The sequence below is a fragment of the Centroberyx affinis genome, unplaced genomic scaffold (assembly GCF_046629955.1).
Source record: "Centroberyx affinis isolate AG114_WGS23_722 - 3 ecotype Tasmania unplaced genomic scaffold, CSIRO-AGI_Caff_v1 ptg007438l_1, whole genome shotgun sequence".
NCBI classification, from domain to species: domain Eukaryota; kingdom Metazoa; phylum Chordata; class Actinopteri; order Beryciformes; family Berycidae; genus Centroberyx; species Centroberyx affinis.
The window spans coordinates 24,541-48,523 of record NW_027283754.1 but is presented as its reverse complement, the minus strand read 5'-3'; the positions used below and the strand labels follow the sequence as shown (position 1 = coordinate 48,523).

Here is a 23,983-nt window from a genome sequence, read left to right as displayed (position 1 = left end):
AGAAAGTATCAAGGGAAAACATCAAACAGCCTATCAGAAACGCTTGCTCTCTCATGAAATAGACGGGCCAAGTGGATTCAAGTGAAAGCGATGATCCCTTATTGATTTCACCAGCTACTTCCATTTTGATCTTTAAGGGGAAATGTTGATGAAGGGAGGAGACAAAGAAAAACGTTTTTAAGCCTTGAGACAAGTGAAAAACGGATCATGTGAGAATGCAACTCAATATTAAGATGGTGTTCCTAATATTTTGTATACTCAGTATTTGTTTCAGTATTGATTTTGCTTTGACTTGGCTTACTCTAGTAAAAATGATAAATATAATAAATAATTTTCTGTGTCTTATATATTTGTGAATTGAAAAAGTTGCAGCATGGGATCTTACTGAGGGCCTCCACAAAGCTGGGGGTGGACCTTTCTGCTCGCTTTCATTTGAATATTCTACCAGCGATTCATCATATTCATACTCCCATTATTATTTATTAATAATCACCTCTCATTTACATCTTATATCTGGCGCTGTTGTTGCGAGGATAAACTAACTTCACTCTTAGATATGTTTTAAAAGCTATCTCTACAGGATATAGAAGCATGTCAGACTTTGCAGATTTGCCGCTCTTTTACTAATTCATATGCAAAAATATGTACTGTTCAATATGCACATTTGGCATTTTTTCTACCTTTGGGCCCTAACAATTGAACTGAGGTTATTTTAATATGAATAATACCATTTTGTGTTATCATCCATGTAGGTATATATGGTGATTTAGTATGACTGTGAGTACAGTATGTGTGTTTATGCATGCTTAAGCTGGCTGTTCTAGGTCACTGATGACACACCTGCGTCCTTTCTCTCTCTCCCCCTCTCTCTCTCTCTCTCTCCCTCTCTCTGTCTCCCTCTCTCTCATGTGCCATCCAGCTCTGAACTCTCTCCTCAGAGCCCCAGCCGGCTGATGCCAGCGCTTCTGAAGCTCTGTTTCTAACCCAAGCCTGGCCAGGCCGGCCCCTGCTACACTCCACCGCCTCCCTCCCCTCCCCTCCCCTCCACCGCCTCCCTCCCCTCCCCTTCCCTCCACCGCCTCCCTCCCCTCCCCTTCCCTCCCCTCTCCCCTCACTCCTACGCCATATGTCCTTGGTAAGGGAGAGACCCCGAGTCCCCCGCTGAAGATGCTGAACTAACACAATTCTCTTTCGCGCTCCCTTGCTCTCTCTCTCCCTCTCCCCCTCTCTCTCTTTCTCACACACACACACACACACACACACACACACACACACAAGAAGAGGGTGTTTGCACGTGTGCATGCACACACGTACAACGCGATAGATCAATCACTAATTCACTGTGGAGGTTTGCTGTGTAAGGGCTGGGATTGTGAACCTGCTCTCCTCTCCACTAATTGAGTGCCTTGGCTGATTTGTTAAGACATACAGCAGCATTGGATGTGAGGACGTTAGTGATGTTACCAAAGCATCCCACAGACACGCGTCTCCTTCTAGAACCAATAAACCGTTGACTAAAGGATCATGTCAGAACAGAAAGAAAGTACAGTACAGATGAACTGGATGTGTCACCTCAAGCCATGACTGCATTCTGGTGTGCTGGTCCCACATCATGCCATTACATCATGTACCTCTGCAGAACGTGACTCAATCTTCTAGATGGGAAAGCCTTGGGTCTGACTCACCTATTTAACACTTATTCATTTCCTCTTCTGCTATTTTTATTTCTCTTCCCCTCATCACATGTCCTATAGATAAAGATACGCACACCTATTTTGGGTTTCTTATATTTGTCTACTGTGCAGGTATGCGAGTGTGTGAAAACATGCATTTAATGATGCACTTTGCATATGTCTGTATCTGTGTGTGTGTGTGTGTGTGTGTGTGTTGGAGGGAGACTATCCCATTTACACACCACCTTAATATTAATCTAATGAATGCAGCTTTCAATGTCACAGCAAAGTACAATCCAGTGCTCATCTCTCCTGAGAGGGAGAGAGAGCAAGGAGGGGTGTAATGGAGGAGGGGAAATGGACAGAATGAGGGAGAGGGGAAGAAGAAGAGGAGGAGAGAAAATACAGTAAGGGCATGAGGGTTGGGTCAGGGAGAAATAGGTGTGCTGTCAAGCCGAGTACAGTAAGATGGAGAAAGGGAGGAGATAGATGGGGGGGGAGCCATGATTCTCCCGTAATCCTCTCCCTCGAAGCATGGGCTGGATGATGTGTAACAGAGAGTGAGAAAAGAGAGAGAGAGAAATAGAGAGACCGTTTGAATGAACGGGAGCTGCGGTGAGAGTACAGGAAACACCGCCAAGCTGCCAGACGGAAACAAAGGATTGCAGAGAGAAGGAGGGCAGGAGGCATGGTCAGATCTCCAATCCCTCCTTTCTGTGTAACATCAGGCAGGAACAGACACACAGCACTATAGAGGGAGGGATTCTTGCAAGCATAAGTGAAGCAGCGATCAGGGTAGCAATCCAAGCACATTTACCAGAGAGGAAAGGAGGGAGGGAGAGAGAGAGAAGATCTAAGAGAGGAGGGGGGGTGTTGCATGCTTACAGAGTGTGACAGAGATAGAGCGATTGCATGAGCGAGAGAGAGAGAGGGGGAGAGGGAGAGAGAGAGAGAGAGAGAGAGAGAGAGGGAGTACACAAAGCAGAGAGAGGACCTATAGGTAGCTGGCGAGACCAAGCTCTGCACACAAACGTGAGGAAAGGGGGAAGGAGGAAGAGCGGAGGGAGAAGGAGAGCAAGGAGAGAGAGAGAGAGTGGGATGCCAGATGATGGAGCCCAGAAATAGGCTTCACAGGACAGCTTTTCATCCCCGCTCTCTGCGGCAGACATGACTCCGGGCATTGGACTGTGCTGAAATTAGCCAGGGGGACAATACAGGACAGCAGGTCTGCAGCACACCGCCGCGGTTCAGCCTCACTGGATGCAGCAAGGCAGCTGATTTATTACTGAGGGACTGGGTGGCAGCGTGTGTGTGTGTGTGTATGTGTGGGGCTGCGTGTGTGTGTGGGGCTGTGTGTGTGGCTGTGTGTGTGCGTGCAGGTTTTTATGGGTCCTTGTAGTGCTCAGAGCTGTAGGAGCGACCATTCCTCCAATCTTTAAAATGACATTCAGCAGGCAAGACGGTGCGCGGCAGGAGGAGCTTTGTGCGCTGGTGTGGATCTGCAATCCTCTGTAGGAAGTGGGGGAGAGAGTGGGGATTCAGAGCTGTGGCAGTGAGTGTGCGTTCATGGTGTTGGAGGATCAACTGTATGCAGCGTGTGTGCTTGTGTTTGTGTTTGGGTTAGAGTAGCAAGGGTGCAGCAGAGGTAGGGATTCTGCACAATGCAAGGACGAGCGCTGAGCGGCGCCGATGGCAGGGAGTGCATCTGAGGTACAAGGAGCGCCCTGGGGGTAGGGTGGAGGACGCAGACAGGGACGGAGAGAGGAAGAGAGGAGGAGAAGAGGAGGGAGAAGAGGAGCAGAAAAGAGCAAAGGGGAGGAAGAGGGAAGAGAAGAGAGAGAGAGAGAGAGGGGGTGATCATGGCTGTCATACAGTGAGCTATAGCATATGCTATAGCGCAGAACAGAGTGGTGCGGCAGGGGGAGGACAAGCATCACTGCACAGGGGAGGGGGGTAAAGGGGAGAGACTGAAAGAAAGAGGGAGAGGTGGGGGGGGGGGGAGAGGCATTCAGCTTTAGCACCTCTCTCTCCTCTGCCAGGAAGAAGAAGCACAGCGGGACGGGCCCGAGAGAAGACACGTACACACACTCGCACACACACATCCGCGGACGGGCGGCCAGGTCAACGTGTAGAGGTCAAAAGGAGCCGGCGTGGGACAAGGGCCGGGTGTACCCTCACTGCGCCGGCCGGACGTCCACCGGAGCGCAGGCCAGTCCCCTGGAGGAAGGAGAGGGGTGCGGCGGAGGAAGAGGGGCAGGCTCCCCCCCAGTCGAGTCCCATTTCTTCTTCTGACAGTTCTTCCGTCTTTCCATCACCATGGGCGAGTGGACCATTTTGGAGCGGCTGCTGGAGGCGGCTGTCCAGCAGCATTCCACCATGATTGGGAGGTAAGACTTATTTTCCTGTTTTGTGTCTGTGTTCTTTTTTTCATGACCTGGGTGTCTTTGTTTTTATGTGTGTGGTGTGTATGTTCTCTCAGTGGTTGGACACCCCCCTTTCCTCAGGCTTGTCCCAGTGGCCCCCTCCACTGTCCTCCATAGTCCTTCCTGCCCCCCCCCCCCCATCCTTTACTCAACCCTCCACACTCTCCTCACCCTTACTCTCTCCACACCCATCATTAGTTAAGGGATAAACTAATTGCACATAATCAATAGCAGGCTTTACTGGGCATTATGGTTAATTCAGATAGGCTCCTGTGTTGATACTACCTAATAGCCCAGCTATTGATAGATACAGCTTGATGCTACTGGCTGCAGACCAATAGGACAGAAGGAGGAGAGGGGAGTGGGAGTGAGAGGAGAGCAGAGGTGCAGAGGATGAAAGGATGATGAGAAAGCAGGTGTAGAAGGAAGAATCAAAGGGGAGGAAATGGCTCTGAACTCAGTCTGAACTTGAGAGAGAAAAAGGAAAAAAGCAAGTTCATTCTTGCCCCTCGCGACAGACACTTATTTGAATCTTGGTGAAAGTCTGCATAAATCACTTCTCATAATTTGTGTGTGAACAGACGAGCTTGTAGTTTGACTAACAGTGGAGACATGCTTTGGGGACATACTGTAATATCTGGTGTGTGAAAAATATGCTCCATCATCTCTGTGTGATTAATCAAATTCAAAGGTGCAATTTTCCACCCATTAAACACAGTTTAAGTGTCACATTGGGAATCCAATGCTGTATTGTTACACAGCAGTGAGGAATCAATCTGGTTTAGCCTGGGGAACATGTGGATGACCAGATTTATGATTTGAAGGTTACATTTCAGAAAAACAAAGGCAGACATGGAATTTGGCTGCACTGTTCAGTGTGAGAATAGAGGCTACTGCACTGCTGCGCTCATTAAACCAGACCACAGGTAGTCCACAACAAGGGCAAGGCCTAACCTTCTCCCCCATCCAAGTGCTTTTTTATCTCGGTGTGTGCATGTGTTCTTGCAGGGGTGTAATTTAAAGGACTGAAAGGTGTAGGGCTTTCACTGAGTACACTATGCACTGTGTGTACACGCAACCATTAGGCTACATCCTTCAACTTAAAGAAATAGTGTAGAGCAATATATTTATCGTATGGTAATGCTCTGTATTGGTGAAGGTGTGAGTTACATTATACAGAGCAATAATAACATTTCTGTAAGACAAGTCAACACAGGATAGGTGTAAAAGTACATTTCAGTTACTACTTTCAGAGGCAAGAGGCTGATTTCACTGATTAGTTCCTCCTCTCTGGCTGAAGGTGGGCTAATCAGTGAAATCACCTGCTGTAATCTTCGGATAGAATGAAAACCTGCATACAGTAATGCGTGCTTCCCACATTTACTTGACTTAAAATCCAGGCCTGGCAGCTGGAATCCTTAACACCATGTCAGCACAAAAAAGAGGAATACAGAAAATGAATCGTTGAACGATTCAATGAATGAACGATTTGTCAGAGGCACAGAGGCGGCTTTCGATTTGTCTGCAGCATAATGAATACTCTCATGATGTAATGGTAACTCCTTTTATCCTTAATTTGAGCAGTTGGTTGATCATGCGTTTCACAGGCCCAACAAAGAAAGGGTTCCCCAGATCCCCAAAATAGATAGAATAAAACGAGCAATGCTTTGCAGGCTAAATTGGCCTGGTCCTTTATCTTCTCTTAATCTTATTGTAGATAAGAGTAGTCTACTGTATCTCTTACTCACTGTTCCAAAAACATTCAACCTCCAAAATAACATAATGTTAGATGAATTAATTGGTAACTTGAACTGGAAATTGAGTGACTGTCCTCCAGAGAGGAAGTAGTTTGTATGATGCCCACAGGACATCTCATGGTTTTATGTACTGCTGTGCTGAATATGCTGAATTGCTCAGTAAATGATCCCTATGTGTTTTGGCTTCTCGCAGACTGTGTTTGTCCTACAAGGCTCTCTAGTTGGCCCCTAGGCATTAGCTGTAACATTAGCTGCTTTCCAATGAGTTTCCCTCAATCTATTCTGCTTGTCTATTCTATGCGAGCCAAGAAACCTCTCCTATAGAATCACTATATGCATAAACAGCATTGTGCAAGGTGTTTATAGTTTCCTGGATTTCTTTTTACAGCCGCCAAAGAATTTCATTACTGTTAACTAGCAGAATATCTAAAAAAATTCATGACTGGATTTACATGAAATTTGGTGAAATGATAGGCCTTGGGCCAAGGAGCAATTAATCTGACTTAGTGTTTGCGCTCTCTGTCTTCTAGTTTGTTAAGAGTTTGTGTGTGATGAGAGCCTTTTAAACAGTGCTGTAGGATGTCTACAATGTCTAAGCTAGCTACAATTAAGATGTTTCTTAAACCTGCAATAAGCGATATCACCTTGTAACCAAGCCTGAAATTAAGAGGAGATTTCATTGATAAGCCAATATCCACACAGCAGCTAGCTGTGTTGCTGTTTTCTCCTCTTTTCTAAAGCTTTGTTGTCAAATTCAGCTCCGGAATTAAGCTCCTCCCGTCCAATCAGTAGCATTTCATTTTTTAAAAACTAGCTTTGTTCCTCCCTCGCTGTTTAAAAGCGCCGCTCTCCCCCTTCCGTTCCTGAAAAAAAATCTTGTAATAACAGAATCGATGAAGCGAGCAAGTAAACTTGTTAAACTGGTAAACTAGTAAACTTGCTACCTGCCTCTTCACTTGTCATTGTGGGACATGTAACCTTCAGCAGGAGAAAGATCTGTCAAAGCGAGACTGGTAACTGGCAACACTTCTCTGTAGGTAGATTTAGCTTTGCTATTAGCCTTTATGCACGGTGCTTTGCAATGTTTGTCCTTAGTAGGCCCCCGTAGTGCAGTGGCTTTGCTGTGTGTTGTTTACAAATGTGCTGTGGTTTCTGTCACCCTCTAGTGGTCAGAAAATTTCACTTAAAGATGCTCTTTGATATACAATGACTCATTCAAAGATACATTTTCTGTATTCCTCTTTCTATAGACTAAGCCTTACCTCTACTTTGGCACTTTTACAACTGTTTACAACTGTTTACAACTGTAAACATGATTAGTCAGTGATGGAAATTATAGTCAAAGCTGTGTTATATTCACAGCTGTTATAACCCTGGGGCTCTGCACATTAGATAGTTCACTGTGCAGCACAAGCTGTAGTGTCCAACTTACCCAAATACTAACTCTCATTCTGTGTGTCAATTAAGCTGATTAACTAATTGTTTCTGCCCTTGATGGAGGGCAGAGGTAGTCTGCTCAAAGATAACGCCACAACTTGTGCTATTAGCCTAGCTACGCATACATCAACACTAACAACAGTCAAACACCAACGGTTAACCAAAAAAACAGCTTTCTAATCCCAGGGAGGTTTGCAGTATCATCCACTGTCATTTAGGTATGGTATAAGGAAATCAAAATCAAGTTTATTCTCATGTCATGCTCTCAAAATTTGTATAAGAGCACAGAAGAAGTGAAGCTAGCACCAGGCCCAGCGGCCCTAGGGATCAAGCCACCTTCTGGATGTATTGCAGCGCTGTATCTGGATCAAATGGGTTAGCTTAGTAATTGCAAATAAATGATATTCATACTTTCTGCAAATTGTGTGTTGACTGGCTTTTAGAGCAAAGCACCTTGTTGATACACAACAACAAACTGTCTTGCTTTCTATACCCTTTATGCTCAGTTTTTGTCACATAAATGCTGATGACACAAAGCTGTATTTGCTTATAAACAATGATACTAGTAGCCTTGATAATATTTATGATTGTCTGACATTAAATGTCTGACATTTTTTAATAAAAAAAAAACATGGCAATTTGGCAACTAATATCAAACTGACAGCCAAAAATTGATTTGTAATTTTTAATGTTGGCCTATACAATAATCACGTACAAACATTTAAGTGTTGATTGTACAATTTAATATATTATTTATTTATAAATTAGATATTCACCTTCTCTTCCTTTCATTCTCCACCTTTTTCTTCTCTATTGGACCAGCATTTGAGCACTTTATGTCCAGTAAATGCTCTCCACCTACACATGAATAAGACCAGGTTAATCCAGTGGGGCAAATGTTTGTATGCTTTGCCAACCCTGCCTGAGATAGGGATTTGTCCAAACAGTACAGACAATGGAAGGCCATTTCTGAGGTTTAATTTCTATGGGATTGCCATATCTTGGGTATTGTTTTGGGCTATTTCTGTGCCTGGAGATTGTTGTGGCTCCTCTCTAGTCTTCCCTGCATTCAGGAGTTTTTATCACTCCAACCTCCCTGGTGCATGCAGTGCTTCGTGCAGGTGCTGGGCAGGTTGGACCATATCTCAGCTCTTTGACATCTGAGATGTCGCCTTAATTTCTTCAGAAAATATGGGTTACATGTTTTACTTCTCAATGAGGATAGAAAAAAGTGACCACTTTTCTTGGTCCATTATTCTTGAGGTGACATTTGGTGACATGATATTGTGATTTTACTTTGACTGAATGGGAACATATATTCTAAAATGAAATACTGCATATTTCCTTTTTCATATTCATTGCAATATTGCTGACAGGGTTTACTGACTCTTTGCAGAGGCTACAGACCACTGGTGTGCTTGTATGTGTGTGTGTGTGTGTGTGTGCGTGTGCGTGTGTGTGCAGGTGTGTGTGTACGTGTGTGCGTGTGTGTGTGATGTATGTACAAGTATACCTGTGGTTGTGGTCTGTCGTACAAAACATGCATTCTACCGTGAGAGGATGAAGCCGTAGGGGATCCAACATTAAGTCAGTTATACACCTTGCAGGTAGGAAGGAAGAAAGAAAGGAAGGAAGTGTGTTGATGCATCTATTTCTACACTGCAATGCTGTAGTGAGGTCAGTGCCAGGGACAAGTAGAGCGAAAACAGAGGCAGAGATAATGGAGGACTAGAGTGATCTAAGAAAGATAAAATAATAAAGATTGCAGGATGGAGGGACAGAGAGGAGAGGATATAAGCTGCAGAGGCAGAACAAAAAGGGTACAAAGTGGAGAAGAGGACAGAGAGGGAGGAAAAGAAGGAAAGTTTTCCCTCTGCAGAGGCTCAGTACCGGCAGCGTTGAGAATCTGTGTCAGAACTGACTGACCCTGCTGCTGCACACACACACGCACACACACACACAAGTAAAACACAATATACGTTCCTCTGCGATGATGAGGCATTTTAATAATATATAATAAGCTGATTTTTCAAGACCTATTATGTTTTTATTTGACATTCATTTTAATGTAATGCACTTAGCTGTTTATTGACAGAGGTGAGGACAATGCCACTGTGAGAGAAATTACATGCAATATTCACTATCTGTGCAAACACAGCAATGCAGCTCTGGCTGAATAAACAGCGGCTCTAATAAGAAGTGGGAGCTCTCTGTTGTTGAGGCAGATAAACTCAGAGGGAATTTTAAGGCATTACATGTCATATATGGCCTTTCAATCAAAGTGAGAATTTTGATAATAAAAAATACACATTATTTTGGTGTCTATTAAAAATTATTTATGTAGTTGTTTGGAAATTCTATATTAATTTTACTTATAATAGATATAGCTATAATAGATTGATATATAATTTAAGATCCATCACTCGCTACTTGAGCATTATAAATACTTCATAAATGATGCATACAATCTCAATAAAGGGTATTTGGCCTCTTATTGTAAATTGCACCTCATGTTAAGTCATTCATTAAATATTAATAAAGATTTGACCGGCCTTTCACTGTAAAGTAACAACTGAAGTATGAGATACTTAGAATAGAATTTAACATTATTTGAAATAACAAAAATAAAACAAAAAAACCCCCCAAAAAACAATGGGTAACGCTTGAAATGGATGGGTCTTGTAAAGTTTGATGGAACCAAATCCCAACATCATGGCTTGCTCTAATAGTAGGAATGTGTACAGATGGAGGAGATCTTGAAACCGGCCTGTTTGCCCTTCAAACAATTCCCTCCCAGAATGTGCTCAACCATGTGTTTTTTGTACAAAGATTTTTGCTCACCCTCCACTTCTCTTACAGTAAAACAGGTCAGGATATCCACAAGAAAGAGGTACCCTACTTTGACAAGGGCACCCTACTTCTCCCAAAATAATTTAAGATTTAGGAATGTTCTCTTTTAATTGAGGGCATCATCCTGTTTAATAGTAAACAGGACCATTGATCACAGTCTGCTCTTAGGATAAAAAAAAAGATATTCCTGGGAAGGCTGTTAAAAGATTGTGTTGTGTTGCAATACAATGCATGCTATAAATCTCCACTGTTGACAGAATTAGTAATCCATCCTCCTGTTCGGCTGGGCTTTCTTTCAGATTAAACCATTTTTCTGCACATCTTGAAATGTCATTAGTTCATTTATGCAGCAATCCCTGATGTTGAATGCTATTGATTTAACTGCTGGAGAGGGAATTTTGCCAGTAAAGCTGATCTCGGCTTTCATTCTGTACCAGCTATTATTCATTTAGGCAACAGAGGTTGGGGTGCGAGTAAACATGGATGGATAGAAAAGGGTGTTGATGAAATGTATATGGCATGTAGTGTTTCCCTTTACATATTGCCTAAAAATAATTCATTCCAACAATTTTCCTTCATGCATTAAAAATCTGTAATTTTGAGGAATGTTAGATCATTTTAGAAAATGGATAATTAAGTTGCACATGGCGCAATGAACACTGAAGCATGTATTGGCAAGCCAAATGCTGATTGATATAGAAATGTCATAATGGGCAAATAAAGATAAAGATAAACAAAAATGGTAGACTGGGAACTTAAAGAGAAAGTAAGGCAACACATCTATTGCAGTAACAAGCTCATAAATAACCAGGGCTTAAGTGCATTTAATTGCAGTGAGTTACTTTCATAATTGTGGTGCATGACTGCAATATGAGAGACCTAATATACAAGCTCATTATGTGAGGGAAGTGCAGTATCTACACTAGCCTACTGCATGTGTTTTTGTACCTGCAGTGCCATTTTCTTCTTTATAGTGTGGCAACTGCCTCAATTAGCTTTTTATTTTCAGAGTGGACTGCTGTTTTAAAATTGCACTGCATCGATTTAGGCAATATCTTATTTCCCAGTGTACCCAAAGTCTCTCCCTGGAGGAAGATGGAGAAAAAGGAAGATGGGTGGCAAATCCTGGGGTCCTGGTCTTAATCCCTAATGGTTTGACGGAATTAAAAGCCTCAATTTCAACTCATAGTGTATTACAGAAACTAGCAGCTATGAAAAAAAAATTCTAAGTGGAAATATCAATGACAACCAGGCACCGTGACATAGGCAGAAACATGAATAATCTTCCAGAAAGTCTGCAGAAGCTGTAAGAAAGCTATGTTCTTACACAGGACCAGATAGGCTGGTGGCTTTACAACTTCATGTTTCAGGGTTTAAGTCTACTTTGCTGTTGGATCAAGCGATATTTTAGTCACAACTGGATGTTTTTCCATGCAACCCAGGATGTCCAATTCTAAACTGGAATTTTCCAAGGGAAGGTTTAGGTTCAAACCTGAATTGGATTGCTAATCCTTAAATGATGTCCAATAGTTAGACCCATAGACCCTTTGCAGAGACTGAAACAAATAGCTGCCATATTCAGTGTGGGTCTGAGGGGGAGCGGCCAATGCAAAGGTACCTGCAAAATGTATATATATTTGTTTCAGCATTATTTATACTGAAAATCTCAATTACAATTTACAATTTCACATTTGGCAGATGCTTTTATCCAAAGCGACTTACACATGAGATTTGCATACAACACAAGCAAGTTTCTAGATAGGAGAGAACAACAAGAGTAAGTGCTATAGAGCTAAGTTCTGGTCCAACAGGACAAAGGTGCTACGAGACAGTGCAACAAGCTAAGTTCTGGTCCAACAGGACATAGGTGCTACGAGGGAGTGCTACAAGGCAGTGCTATGAGGTAATGCATAGAGTGCATCAAATTTTTTTTTTTTTTTTTTTTTTTTTTTTATGAAAGGAGGTATTCGCTAAAGAGCTGGGTCTTTAGCCTTTTCTTAAGGATAGAGAGGGATTCTGCGGATCGAATGGAGTTTGGCAACTCGTTCCACCACCGGGAAACCACTGCTGAGGTGGCAGCACCAGGCACCGCTCCATGGCAAAGCGTAGTGAGCGGGAGGGAGCGTAGACCTGAATGAGGGAGTTCAGGTAGGTCGGAGCCATTTTGGTTATTGTTTTGTAGGCGAGCATCAAGGACTTGAACTTGATGCGGGCAGCAACTGGGAGCCAGTGGAGGGATGTGAATAGCGGAGTGACATGTGCTCTTTTGGGCTGGTTGAAGACCAGACGCGCCGCCGCGTTCTGGATCATCTGCAGAGGTTTGAGCGTACATGCCGGGAGCCCTGCCAGTAAGGAGTTGCAGTAGTCAAGGCGTGATATTACAAGAGCCTGTACCAGGAGTTGTGCTGCATGCTCAGACAGGTAGGGTCTGATCTTCCTGATATTGTATAGAGCAAATCGGCATGACCGAGCAACAGAAGTCACATGCTCCTTGAAGGTTAGCTGGTCATCAATCATGACACCCAAGTTTCTGGCAGACTTTGTGGGTATGAGCTCAGTTGATTTGAGCTGGATACTGATTTGTTGTTGTATAGAGGGACTGGCTGGGATGACAAGGAGCTCAGTCTTTGACAAGTTAAGCTGAAGGTGGCGTTCCTTCATCCAAGCCGAGATGTCGGCGAAGCATGCCGATATCCGCGCCGAGACTGTGGGGTCGTCTGGCGGGAACGACAGGAGGAGCTGGGTATCGTCAGCATATGAATGATAAGAGAAGCCATGTGAGCGGATCACTGCACCCAATGAGGTGGTGTATAATGAAAAGAGAAGGGGTCCAAGCACTGACCCTTGAGGTACCCCTGTGGACAAGTAGTGGGATTTAGACACTTCCCCTCTCCAAGACACTCTGAAGGATCTCCCTGAGAGGTAGGACTCAAACCAGCAGAGGGTAGATCCTGAGAAGCCGAGCTCAGCGAGTGTGGAGAGGAGGATTTGGTGGTTCACCGTGTCAAAGGCGGCCGATAGGTCAAGTAGCAGTAGGACAGAGGACTGACCGGCAGCTCTAGCTGATCGCAGTGTTTCTACTACAGACAAGAGCGCAGTCTCGGTAGAGTGTCCGCGTTTGAAGCCAGACTGGTTGGGATCATACAGGCGGTTCTCAGAAAGGAATTCAGAGACTTGATTAAAGACCGCCCGCTCAAGTGTTTTGGAAAGAAAGGTGAGTAGTGAAACCGGCCTGTAATTATCAACCTGAGATGGGTTGAGTGTAGGTTTCTTTAGTAGCGGGGTAACCTGGGCTTGCTTAAAAGCAGTGGGGAACACACCCACTGAGAGTGAGGAGTTCTAAACTGGAATTTTCCAAGTTTAGAACTTGGAAAATTCTAAAATGAGCGTAGACATCTTGGACTTTTTTATTTTTTGATGTAAATGGTTTTTGTGAGAGGCATCAGAACAAAAACAATAATAAACATTTCATGTTCACGTCAGGTCAAATTTCTTTCTACATCCTTGCCTCCTCTGGCTTTGACTCGATCCTGCCTACACGAGCTAGCCAAATGGGCCAAAGCCTAGTCACCCGAGTCAGTGACCATTATGACTGAGGAGGTGAAGGCAATGTCAATCCCATGCGCTGCTGGTTCACTTTTGCCTATTTGAGTATGTTACAGATTAAGAAGCATGAAGAAATTGCACACAGGGAGGCTGAGACCCCTGTTTGTGCAACAACAGTTTCCCATCTAGCTTCATCACATTCACTCTACACAATGCCATTAAAGATGTTTTCGGCCACTAGTAGCGCCAGTGGGTCCCCGTACAACAATAACACTTATCACATGGCTTTCAAGCACGCGCACGAGAACATACGAACACGCCACGGAGCCATTGCAGGTTGTTTTTCCTCTCTGTTCACTCAATAACCATGTCAGCAGAAGAAAGAACACAACTGAGTTGGGAGAGACACCGTATTAATACTGGAGAAGCTTTTGATCACTGGAAAGGTGAAGTTAGAGAAAGCATTTATGCAGACGTAGCATTCTTCTTACTCAACTGGTCAGTTAGCATAGACAACATCGAGATATTATAAGCGCAGCTACAATAGAGTTTGAGAGCAAAAAAATGTCAACTATGTTAAAGATGAACGGCCAACATCGGGTTTTGGTGTCAATCCCTCTGAATGAACGAACAAGGGCTTCTTTCCAGAGCCGCCAATGTGCACCGACAGTCAACAGCCATACAGGGAGAAATCCATCATGGAAGAGGCAGAGAGACCAATTTCTCTACCCACAGAATGTCTCTACAGACAAGACATGTTGTGTTTTCAGTAAGGAGCATGACTCTCACTTTTTCTTACTGGAAAAACTCGCTATCTTGCTCTGCTGTCACTATCACTATTTCTTTCTCCAGCAACATGTACAACCAACAGTTGAATGCAACTTCAACTGAACTAGTAGACGAGGCAGGTTGAGGGAAAGTGGGCACACCAGAAAGGTAAATTTGAACACTTCATCACAAAATTGATGAGATATAACAGTGTAAGAGTATCTGCGGGTGGAATTTTCCTTTAAACATCACATGCAGAGTAACTTCTTTCTTCAAGTGAAGGTTCATTTGTGACTACATTTTCTAAAGTTATGAGCTAAAATAGGCTCCAGACATATGTGGTTTGATTTGGGCAAGCTGGGGTACGGAGCATTGGGTACTGCCCTACCGTGACCGATGACAGTTAGCCAGTGATAGAATAAGCCTAATCTTCTCTGTCAATGTCCTGCTTCAAAATAGAATCATCTGCTCTGGGTGGAACGAAATAGTTTTTTCATTCACATAAAACTTGAATCCTCCATTTCGCATTGGACAATAAAAATCCCTCCAAGTGTAATTCAAGGATCAAGATCCACAGATAGCAAGAATTGCTATGACATAAATTACAACATGAATGTGTGTGTGCAGAACCTTGCTGCAGATCATCCTCTTGTACAATCCTCAATATTTTATACTGAAAACCTGTCTGTGTTTTTTTTCCCCAAGTCAAATGTGTTGACCACTAAGGGAACTACAGATAAAAGCTAGCATTTTGACTAACTCTGGCATATTTACAGTAATGCTTATTAATATGCACTGTCCCTGTCAAATAAACTGAATAAATAAATAAAATAAATAGGAAACTGCCATTGCTCGAAATATTGAATAACCACCATGTGATTTATGGGATATTTTGAAATCGTATATTGATGCACTCAGCAAAATGTGCTGGTAAGGAACCAAGGGAAAATGCTGATATCAGTCTTTTGAAGGTTCTTAACTTTCAAATTATTTTAGATACAAGTACCTTTGCATAATGTTTGTCTTAGGTAGCTTGAATTTAGAGTCAATTATGAATATGAAATTAAAGGGTAAAATTAAGGTAATTTCAGATGGCAGAAAGACAAATGGGGTGGAGGAAGGCGTCTGGTACAGACTGCATTATTGTCATGTATGGTTAGGCATGTAATCAGTTTCTAGAAAGAAGTGTCATCTGTGGCGCATATCTGTTACAATAAATTAGTTTTGCTTGAGGAAGAAATCAAGTTGAAAACATTAATAGTCCACAGGCATATAGTTAACAAAATGTATTAATTCCAGTTCATGTATCTGAAGATTTAAGCACATTTCTGACATTTAATTTGCTAATCAAAGCTGGTAAAGTATTTTTTAATCATAAATCAAGTCTTGTGACATATTTGGTCTGTCTCAGCCCAAATACAATGGATGGCCTGTTGAGTCTTTTCCAAAAAGTTTTCTCTATTTCCTCTTCTATTCCTGAAAATTATTGGAAGCCATTGCCTTGAGAGGCTTTTCTTGGCAAGCGAGATAATTATACCTCCATGTGTTGACTCTGTTTTGGCCAAAAGGAAATGTACAGAAGGAAAGGGCTGACACTTTTCATGATTCTTCTCTGAAATCACAAATGTCAGAGAAGTCTTCTACTAAACATTTATGTTTAATAGTCTCAGTAGTTATGAAAACACCATTGATGTCAGGCCAGAAGTAAACAAACCGCTTCAATTGAAGACATGACTGACCAATAAAGATGTAGGTGAGTGTGACATGCTGATTAGTGACTGCACACCTGCTGATAGAGGGTTTATAACAAAATAAAGCTATAGTTACAAACTGATTATCTTAAAATACGCATTATCATGATTTTAATAAGTTGGGCTTATAGCTACAAATCCAGTCATTTTTATTTTATTGGTATGATGAATACATTTGGCAACAGTGGTGAAGTTGGGGAGCAGTATTCGTCACAGCAGGCCTTTGTGCACCTCAGGCGGTTGCGTGCTTTCTGCCTGATATATGGGCAAGACCTGGAACTATTAAAACTCCATTTGAGAGAGAAACAGTCGATGGGGGCGGGGGGGAAAGAAATGTCTGCAGTCTGATAGCAAGTAATTAAGCCACCTAATTTCTCTGCTTGGTAAGGTCTTCACTCATTACGTGCTGCCATCAGCAATCAGTGGAGCTTATTATCGAGAGCGGCGCCACATGAGTGGGAAGAATATTTTCACTCAGGGTCTCCAATATGCATTTCTATAGATAATACTGGAGTACTGCTTGTGCCCCTGCAAGTGCAGCAATAAACCTTTAAACGTCTGTTAGCCTCTGTTCACATACAGTACAGGTTGCTTTTTATTCACAACGTGTGAGTGAGTGTGTGTGTGTGTGTGTGTGAGTGTGTGTGTGTGTGTGTGTGTGTGTGTGTGTTTCCCTGTGCATCTGCTGTTGTGCTTGGGGCCATTGTTGTCCCTGGAGGCTGACAGCAGCAGCTGCTGAATGGATGTGTGTGTGTGTGTGTGTGTGTGTGTGTGTGTGTGTGTGTGTATGAGTGTGTGTGAAAGCCTCTGGGAGAGCCAGGGCCTGCATGTCCAGCCAACACACCAGCTAAAGAGGAACTACCATTACACTATACACACAATCTTACAGGTCAAACAGCAGCACATGGATCAGTTACACAGGTGAACTGGACTGAAATTCCCCTCACATTTCAACTGATACTCTGCACTTCAACTTCAGAGTCAAATACCAAACCAAGAGTCACTGTCCCAATACTAATGGCTCACTGTATATTCTAACAAGCCCAGAGTCAACTTGTTGTCTGCCATGCAACATCCAGTGACAAGACTAAAGATTAGTTCTAGAAATTGATGACAGAGAGGAAAGAACAATAAAAGCATTTTTCTTTTGCTGAAAAATCATAACAGGATAACAGGATAACAATAGAGGGGATGTGAGAAAATGGCTTCCACTGTGGACAATTAAGGGACAGTTGATAGAAATTATATCTGATAGTACAGCTTTTACCATAAAAGGTGTTCTGCAGTCTACTCTCTTCTTCCATGGATCTCTGCTACTACAGTTCCTGTCAACTTTCTGCCATCCTGTGCAGCACCGGCGCCTTCAGTTTCATGATGATTGACAGGCTGGAGGCGGCCCCACATTGACTTTAAGCCTAAAGCCTGTCTCATAAGGACATCAAATGTTCACCAAATATTGTCTGAATATATATATATATTTTTCTTATGACCTTAGTCATCTAATAATGATGCACGGACAGAATTTTCTTATGGCCAGTGGCATAAATTGACGTTTCTTATTTGTATTAGTATCATCCTCTTTCAGTTGAAGTTGAATCGACTCACAAAATAAAAACTCTCCACACATATGCTCCCCTTTCTTTTAAAAATGAGAGTGGACTCTATGAGAAGCTCCAGTCCATGCAAGTAGATTACATCCAGTCCATCCAAAAATAGAAATATTAAAGCCATCAAATGAAATGTATTTATAAAAATATATGAAACATTAGCAGTCTAAAACAAGTAGTCTGCCCTTACACAACTAACTAAGAGATTTCAGTTTGACTTTTATACTGTATGTATATTATTATATGTATGTCATGCAGTGAAGTATTGTCTCTTTGTAGATTCCTTGCTCTCCTGGTCATTCCTCTACATAAACAGTGAATGGTATGATGTCACTTAGCCGCTGTTGGTATTTGCACTTGATGCGTTATAATGAAAATGCTGGATCTCAATGCCAAGACGCATCATTCAGCCAAAGTTTTTCAAAATCAGGCAAAGAGTTTCCAAGATAGAGCATATGAGCCTAATCCACAGATAAAGACTGATCCACTTTCATTCAAATGCAGCAATTCCATTAAAACCCTCAGTACAGTATTAGGAATGTAGAACGTCTCCAAAAGTGTGGTGAACACCCTTAGCTTCTCTAGGATGCCCTTCAGGAAGAGGGCAGCTAAATGAGGAGATGAGTGTTGAGTGATGTGAGACTCTTTAAGTGAGGAATCTGCAGTTAGAGACACTATAAGCTACAAAGAAGTTTGGTGGTTTGGTGCCTGTTTCTTTTTCCTTTTTTCTTTTTGTATAGACTCAATATGTGGCCTTATTTTCATATTCTGCCTTTGGGTTTGAGATCCTAACAATTCTAAAATCTTTTTGATCATTTACGGCGGTTATTGAATATTCTGCCAGTTGGGCCCTTGGGGTTCTCCTGCCTCAGTCTGCTCTAATGTATGGGCTCGTTACTCTGCAGGACTTAAAACACTGATGTTTGCAGATAACCTTCTTTCACTGCTTTCTGCTAATGCAGCAATCTGCTCCGTGCTGATTATCCTGTTACCCAGCAGTAGAATACACACAGGCTCGCACACACACACAAACAAGGGCGCGTGCACACACATATACACACACACACACACACACACACACACACATACACACACTCATACACACACTCATGCCCGTGTGCAAACACACACACACCACAACACCCCATACTTGCAGCGTCTTGGAATGCAATTCCTTAAACACATATCCAAACTGCCCAGTTAACAAGTATACACTGCATATATGCTGTGGATGGGAAAAGTTTGTCCAAAGTAAATATTTTACAAGTCCACTAAAGGTCAGAATATTCTAACTGTGGAGGTAATATACATATATTCATAAGTTTTTGTCTTTTTATTACAATCACTAGTGGTGACAGCAAGTGGATAAAGCTGCACCAAGTAAACTGCAGCACTGCAGTCACAGACTGATGTATATCAGAGTATTAGCTGGACTTATCAAGACAGACAGACAGACAGACAGACAGACAGACAGACAGTGTTCAGTGGTAAATGAGGAGGCACAGAACACCAAGAAGAGATTGATCCCGTTAAAATAACTCAGCTAGTTAAACAAGTGTGAATGTCCTGCAGAGATTCCATAACATTGATTATTCCCTCTAATAATAAAATATGAACGTCTTACTCAAGTGTGCATGCCATTTGACATTCTACACTTCTTGATTATAAACAATTAACTTACTATCTAAGACCAGTCTTTCAGCATTCAGAGTTGCAGATCCACACACTGAGACTGGACATCACAGCAAGCTTTGCCATAGTTTCATGTTTCCTATTCTATTTGAACGGATAATTGCATCTCAGTAAGCAGCGTCTGCCAAAGAGCTGCATCTCAATAAGCAGTATCTGTCAAATGGCTCTTTTTACTGCAGAGAAACGTCAATATCAGCCCTTCAGTCAATTGAGCTGTGGTCCAACCACCAGAGCAGGGAAACACATCTGGCACACAGTCCTCAACATGCACACGCATCGTTTTAGCGTGTGACTGCATGTCTGTATGTACAGCACATATGTGCATTTAATTTCTGAAACAGAGCTTTTTTTTCTGTTATATTTCCAAACACACTGAAAGTCAGTGTAGCGTACACACTCGCAGCTGCTCCAAGCTCAGACGCCCGGACGCGTTTGCCATCTTGCACAAGGCATACACATGGCTGGCTTTCCCTCCCTGTCTCTCTCTCTCCTCCTGTCCATCTTCCTCGCACAAAAACACACACGCATGCATTCGCAGGTGGTGCAGGAACAGTCCTGCAGCAGCATGCCGCTCTATTTTAAGACACATCCACGCTAACACATGTTCCTCCGTCACTTCTACCATCACCTTTCTCTCTCGAGATGTCTGGCGCTCTATTTTCATGCGCTGTCTCCTCTTCCCATTCAGACACATTTCGGGGTTTTTTTCCCCTCCCAGACTCTCCCTGAGGAAACACAATTTCAGTTGTTTAAACATTCCTCACACTTTTGAGTTGTTGTTTATTTCTTCCATACGTCTACGTCTACGTCTATTTCTCCAACTCCTTCCCTCCCTGAACTCTTTCCCTGATCCTCACCTCTCACTGGTTGCTGTGGTAACTGTGTGGGCATTTAGGGCTCATTTAAAACACAGAAAACTTATATCACCCTAATAAAACAGCCTGTTCTCATACTCACACATAGCCACCATTTCCCCCAACAAACACATACTACACAGAGAAAACATCTTCAATCTTCAATCTCCCCCAAAAGAGTTCATTCAGCATTACAAGTACATACATGGAACACAGTCTCAGACAAATCACAAAAACTCCATTAAAGTCCACCTGTGATGGAGAAGTGTTCATGTAGAGTCAACTGTAAATCCCCTGTCTACCCTCCAAGAAACTCCTGTCACTAATGTAACCTGAAACCTCAGAGAGTCCTGAAGTTCAGGGTTGGACTGGCAAAAGTCTGTAGCTGCCAGTCTCCTGTCACGGCCTACACTTTCACAAATGGAAACCAATGAGGCTCGCCTTCTCCCCTGTGGCTGGTTGAGGCCATCAGCGGCCCAAACACTGACTTCAGTGCTGTTCCCCTCAGCTTCTTCAACAGTGTCATGATGTCAGACCAGTTGTGCTATTAGCTCCCTTGGGGGCTTGCTCCCTTCTCTCTGTCCCTTCGGTTGCCTTAGGTGGCCTAATGTTGTGATGCGTCTCCTCATAGTGAACGAGTGGGTGTTAAATAATTGGCTCCTCCCACACACAAGGCCCATGCTTTACAGTCCCCCACACAGCCACTGCATTGTGGCATAAATACCAGGGAGCCCCATGATGTGCAGGCTCTCCTCACTCATCAGAAAATGCTGACAGTGCAGCCGCAAACCCCCCAGCCTTGCTCCGCAGTACCCATGCTGGATCGACACCAGAAGATAACGGTGTAGTACAGCAGTCTCTCAGCAACCTTGAGAAGCAGCTGCTCTGCTCTCCTGATCCGCCGGCCACTGGCCTCCATTCTGCACTGATACATACTGCAGCGCCGCGCTAATGATGCCCAACGAGAACAAGCTCACCTATTTCCTCTTTAAGTCCTGCAAGAGGCCACCTGTAGGGTTCAGCATAGCTAACAGCCATGACGACACCACTAGATCGTTAATAATCAGCACCCACCCTCTGTATGATCCTTGGGACAGGAGCCACCGCCATTTTGCGGTTTTAAGGCCAATGGCTGCAGCGTTCCCTGACGGTCCCTTTTGACCAAGCACTCAGAGTGCAGGTACACCCCTAAAAGCTCGCCTGGCAACCGTGACACTGTGCCTCCTAACTACTGACCCATATAATAGTGCCTTGCTCTTCCTTCTCTTGACCACCCAGTTAAGAGAGAGAGAGAGAGAGAGAGAGAGAAGAGAAAACAGGCCATGTGTGCTGTCGACATATTTAGAAAATCCCACTGGTATCTGCTTTCAGAGTTTTATGGAACCAGACCTTTGACTGTTAGTACTGTACTGTAGTGACAGAAGCGCTAATCAACTCATAATGTTTGAATATATGTAAAAAAATTATATGCAACAATGCATTGATTTATGAAGAAGAATGAAGAATGGGTGGAATTATTATTGGAAAATACTAACAGTGAATTTTTGACATAGGCAATATAATATAGTGTATAATCACTAATGGCAGTCATATAGACTATTCACTATTCTACTTCATATAAAGTCTTCTACTTGATGGGATTTTTGGACCGATAACATCCCAACTGCACCGTTCACCTTCCTCTCTCATGTAGTGAGGCAGACTCTAGAAAATACTGTTTCTCAAATCACTGGATAAAATAAGATAAAAGCATGAGTGACAATCTGTTTTAGCATGCATCACACACAAATACAGTTGCGCTGATGTTAATGCGCTGTTCCATTTCAGCTCAGTGAAGACAAGTGTTAAATCACCTTTATCTCCTGACAACCACTCCTTTTTTTAGCCTCTCATGATTAGTGAGCTCATGTGTGCGTGTTATCTAGAGCGCAACAACTCCACCCTTCTACAGCGCTGCACTTTGCCGCAGCAGATGAGTGATAACACACACACGCACACACACACACACACACACACACACACAGAGTACACAGATACACACTTGCACACATCTGATAAATACGTCCTTGGCCTGAGAACTGCTATTGTTTCCATTGATTTGAAGTGGTTGAGTGTACAAGGTGTACATAAGCGTGTCCTTTAGTCTGAGAAGAACCAATACTCTCAAACACACAAACATACAAAAACAACATCTAAACACCAGTCAGGGTATGTTAAACTGAGACTTGCAATCAATTATATTGTTTGGTCAAAATTCTGCCTAGATATGATCCTGAATATTTGTGCAATTCTTCTGCATAAACTGACAAGATGTCTTTCTTCTCTTTCACCTCCTCCCCTCCCCTCCCTAATCCCTTCTCCCCTCTCCCTCTCCTTCCGTCTCTCTGCAGGATCCTGCTGACAGTGGTGGTGATTTTCCGTATTCTAATAGTAGGCATTGTGGGCGAGAAAGTATATGAGGATGAGCAGATCATGTTCATCTGTAACACCATGCAGCCTGGCTGTAACCAGGCATGTTACGACAAGGCCTTCCCTATCTCACACATCCGCTACTGGGTCTTCCAGATCATCTTGGTGTGCACGCCCAGCCTGTGCTTCATCACATATTCTGTTCACCAGTCTGCCAAACAGCGTGACCGCAGCTACTCTTTCCTGCATCCCTACATGGATCACCATGGTCACGGTCACCACGGGCGCCATGACCATCACGCTCGCAAGCTCCGCAACATCAACGGCATCCTGGTGCAAAACCCCGACAGCAGTAAGGAGGATCACGACTGCCTGGAGGTCAAGGAGATCCCGAACGCGCCCCGGGGACTCACGCACACCAAGAGCGCTAAGGTGCGGCGGCAGGAAGGCATCTCCCGCTTCTACGTCATCCAGGTTGTGTTCCGAAACGCGCTGGAAATCGGCTTCTTGGCCGGTCAGTACTTCCTGTATGGCTTCAATGTACCGGGGATGTTCGAGTGCGATCGCTACCCCTGTGTGAAGGAGGTGGAGTGCTACGTGTCTCGGCCCACAGAAAAGACCGTGTTTCTGGTCTTTATGTTCGCAGTAAGTGGCATCTGCGTGCTGCTCAACCTGGCCGAGCTCAACCACCTTGGCTGGAGGAAGATAAAGACGGCCATCCGAGGGGTGCAGGCCCGCAGGAAGTCCATCTGCGAAGTGCGCAAGAAGGATGTGTCACACCTGTCCCAGGCCCCCAACCTGGGCAGGACCCAGTCTAGCGAGTCAGCCTACGTCTGACAGAGGCTCCTCTGCCTGGGGGCTCCCGGACCTCTCGATCTCTGGAGAAGAGCTTTTCCCTGGCCCAGAACCCCCTATCATTAGGGCACGAACCTAAACTCACCACTGCAACATTATTCAGGAGCATAGAAACACTCTGTAGTCATGATGAAGCATCAACTCACAAATTAGTGTTTTTGACACTTCAAGAGACAAGAATAACCTTCCTAAAGAGGCAACTGTGTTGCTGTAACAAAACTTGATGGGGAGTTCTGCTCTGCCTAGGTGACACTAGGTGCCTTCAAAGAGAACACAACAGATATAAAACACAGAGATAAAATTGAGTAATTATGAATAATACTGAAATACTGTAAGTCTAGCTCTGAGGTTGAAGTATCTG

The 23,983-nt window shown here is 43.5% G+C and overlaps 1 protein-coding gene across 1 annotated transcript; it reads left to right on the top strand.

Moving 5' to 3' along the window:
* Positions 1–3,989: 3,989 nt before the first annotated feature.
* On the top strand, positions 3,990–23,604 carry LOC139639585 (gap junction delta-2 protein-like). The gene is made up of 2 exons (XM_071513713.1): positions 3,990–4,060; positions 22,749–23,604. The coding sequence occupies exons 1-2, from the start codon at positions 3,990–3,992 to the stop codon at positions 23,602–23,604; spliced, it is 927 nt and encodes a 308-aa protein (XP_071369814.1).
* Positions 23,605–23,983: the final 379 nt, after the last annotated feature.

What these genes read in the sequence shown, in the direction of transcription:
- LOC139639585 (XM_071513713.1), top strand. Translation starts at nt 3,990, where the DNA reads ATGGGCGAGTGGACCATTTTGGAGCGGCTGCTGGAGGCGGCTGTCCAG. An exon ending in CATTCCACCATGATTGGGAG is followed by an intron (nt 4,061 to 22,748) that starts GTAAGACTTATT and finishes GTCTCTCTGCAG; the next exon opens with GATCCTGCTGACAGTGGTGG.